Source organism: Notothenia coriiceps, unplaced genomic scaffold (assembly GCF_000735185.1).
Source record: "Notothenia coriiceps isolate Sejong01 unplaced genomic scaffold, NC01 NC01_scaffold00014125, whole genome shotgun sequence".
NCBI classification, from domain to species: Eukaryota; Metazoa; Chordata; class Actinopteri; order Perciformes; family Nototheniidae; genus Notothenia; species Notothenia coriiceps.
The window spans coordinates 264-3,691 of record NW_011346826.1 but is presented as its reverse complement, the minus strand read 5'-3'; the positions used below and the strand labels follow the sequence as shown (position 1 = coordinate 3,691).

The 3,428-nt window shown below is 34.7% G+C and overlaps 1 protein-coding gene across 1 annotated transcript; it reads left to right on the top strand.

Annotated features, from left to right (window-relative positions):
* Positions 1-1,615: 1,615 nt before the first annotated feature.
* Positions 1,616-3,085, top strand: kri1 (KRI1 homolog; the record flags this gene model as incomplete). Its single annotated transcript, XM_010774515.1, has 4 exons — positions 1,616-1,788; positions 2,653-2,720; positions 2,806-2,908; positions 2,986-3,085. Coding segments are annotated over exons 1-4 (356 nt in total), but the record flags the coding sequence as incomplete, so codon positions are not given.
* Between the last annotated feature and the right edge of the window lie 343 nt (positions 3,086-3,428).

Below are 3,428 nucleotides of genomic sequence, written 5' to 3'. Positions count from 1 at the left end.
TACATACTGATATACACCTGAACATCAGCAGGAGAGGACTCTTTAAAGTAGAGACATACATACTGATATACACCTGAACATCAGCAGGAGAGGACTCTTTAACAGCAGGAGAGGACTCTTTAAAGTAGAGACATTACATACTGATATACACCTGAACATCAGCAGGAGAGGACTCTTTAAAGTAGAGGCACTACATACTGATATACACCTGAACATCAGCAGGAGAGGACTCTTTAAAGTAGAGACATTACATACTGATATACACCTGAACATCAGCAGGAGAGGACTCTTTAAAGTAGAGACATTACATACTGATATACACCTGAACATCAGCAGGAGAGGACTCTTTAAAGTAGAGACATTACATACTGATATACACCTGAACATCAGCAGGAGAGGACTCTTTAAAGTAGAGACACTACATACTGATATACACCTGAACATCAGCAGGAGAGGACTCTTTAAAGTAGAGACATTACATACTGATATACACCTCAAAATTAAGTAACATTTTATATTTTTACATTTCTGTTGTGTGCCAAGCATTTTGAGCTGCATCCTGTGTATAAAAAGTTCTTTAAAAATAAAGCTTTATCATTATTTTTACAATTATGTAACTTCTAATGATCTAGTTATATGTTTCTGTTACAGGGGATGTTCTTCATATCTTGGCATATATTGATTGATGTTGTATCTGGGTCAGTCCACCCAGGTTTACTCCGGATTGTGCACACTTTTCTGACGTTGTGTTGAGTGTAATCCGTCACACATCCTTGCCCCCTCTACTCTCTACGCATCGAGTAAACATCAAATAGTGAAGCCACAGTGTTCTGGACAATCCGTTATTAAACAAACACTCACTTTGGCACATAAAAATCACTTTTATTATTTACCCTTTGTGGGCTTTTTGGACAAATAGGTGACTAAGTGATAAACGCTGGTTCACCATTGCTCTGTAGATCTTAGACTTCTAATAAATGCAATAGAAGTTAATAAACCTGTTCAAAATAACAGCTTTTTATAGGGCAAAACAAAAGCTTTTTCCTGACAGTTAAAATGTTTTATTCATTATTTTATTGGGTTTAGTGCTTATTAAAAAAAAATGTGTTCCATTTATATAGCGTGTTTATATCATTCAAATATTTCAATTGCTTCTTTGCAGGATATATTTTAGTAGTAGTTTTTATAGACATATTGTTTTTTTTAGGTTTGTTGTTTTACATTTTACACATTGAATTGGTTGGAAGAAATAGATAAAATAATAGAATAATATTTTCATTAAGAAAAATGTACGGAAAAAAAGCCGAAATAAGTTTATATAAATTAATAAACAATAACAAATAATAAAAGTAAACAAGATTTTGTTTTTATAACTAAATAAAAATATATTTAATTGTACAAAAATATACACACACACATACAGATAAAACACGCATACAAACATTATTTTAATCTACATAATAAAGGTGTTAAATATGTAAATACAATTTTTCCTCAACTTCTCCTCATCTTGTATGCAGTTCTTAATGCATTAGTGCGCCCTCCGCTGGACACTGTACCTAATGCACGTGATCTATGACGTGTACAACGGAACCCACGTGGTCTAGCTTTTCCACACACATGCAGCGGCTTGAAATGACTTCCGGTTACCAGCGTGTCGTTTTTATTCTAGTTTAAAGATAACTTCCTAATTAAAAAGAACCATGGCAGGCAGACCGGAGTTGAAGATAAACTCCGGGTTTGCTCAGAAGTATGACAAATACCGACAGAAAGAGGAGCTGCAGAGACGTGAGTGTTTCTGCTAACAATGCTAACTGACAAGCTAACAACACAACGTGGGGACCAGCAGCAGATTTATGTTGTTATTCTTATACACTGGGTTTTTACAGATATCTAATGTAGTGCAATAATCAATACTGCAGTGTTAACATACTCAGTTACAAGTAAAAGTCATTATTTAAAAGTGTACTCTAAAGTAAAAACTAAAAGCATCAACATATACTGAGTTTACCAAGAATTAAAGTACTTTTATGTCCAATTTCAGACTCATATATATTAATAATTGTATTATTATTAATATGAATAATTGTCAATTAAATGCTGCAACTAGTAAATGTGGTCCACATAATTTTAACTTGTTATTAACCAATGCAAATATTGTTTTATTGAATATCATTTTACACCATGTTTAGCTACTGCAAATATTGTAATAATGACATTTGTACATAATTATTGTTGTTTAACCTATGTATAGTTCTTTAAATTGTGTTTCCAAATATATATAAATGTATTTTTAGTTGATATTTTATCGCATACTTAATTTCTTATTTTATATACATATTTAAATGTATTCTGAAATGAAGCTAATGTCACTAAAACCAAATTTCCCCTTGGGTTAAATAAAGTATTCAGATAAAAATTTAATACTCTGCTGGGTAGGGCAATCTACAACAAGACACTTTATAACTAATATTGTAATCTATTAACTTTTTTAAATGTTGTATTAATTACCTTAATCTCCAAAGTAGTGGAGTAAAGATAAGAATACTTGCCTTTATCATGTAGTGGGGTAAAAGTACAAAGTAGCATCATGTGAGAAACATAATCATGTACCTCACATATTATAATAACTGTATAATAACTCTTGTGCAGTAAAGGACAAATATGGAGACCAAGCGGATGACTCTGAGTCTGAGTCCAGCTCTGATGACAGTGAAGTGGTGAGCCTCTTCTTCTCTTTCTACACAACACACATCTCAATAACTTGTTTATTTTATTGACTGATTTATATATCTGTCTTCCCAGGAGCTGGACCCTGCAGTGGAGCGGGACTTTTACAGAACATTGTCCCTGCTGAAGAAGAAAGACCCCAAAATCTACCAGGAAGACGCCACGTTCTACTCTGAGGGTAAAGTGTATTCTGTGTTGCGTTCAGGGTCTGTAGGACATCTTTATTCTCATGTGTTAATCTCTTAAATCTTTCAGGTCCAGCCATCAGTGATGAGAAGGCTTCCACATCAAAGAAAGCCGTGAAGCCGATGTTCCTGAAGGACTACGAGCGTAAAGTCATACTGGAGAAGGAGGGGTGAGTCACAGACTGATATTTCATTCATAAAAACAGTGTTTGAACGCACCGCCATCACATCTTCAGAGAGATGCCGTATAGAGTGGTGCAGGGATGACCCGGAAGTAAGCTGCTGGTGCACTCGACAAAAAAGCGATGGGATTTCTCCCTAGGATTTTGGAAAATAGCTCGAAATAAGGTCTGTGGAAAACGAAGCTGTTAGATAAATGCACGTTTTGTTCAGCCGGATAATCTCCACATGTCTCCTACTTTTACTTTTATGCTATAAAACAACTACAGCCGAGTCCAGCAGCACGACTTCAACGTCACGCCAACTTAAGATCCATATTCAAACATACAGATT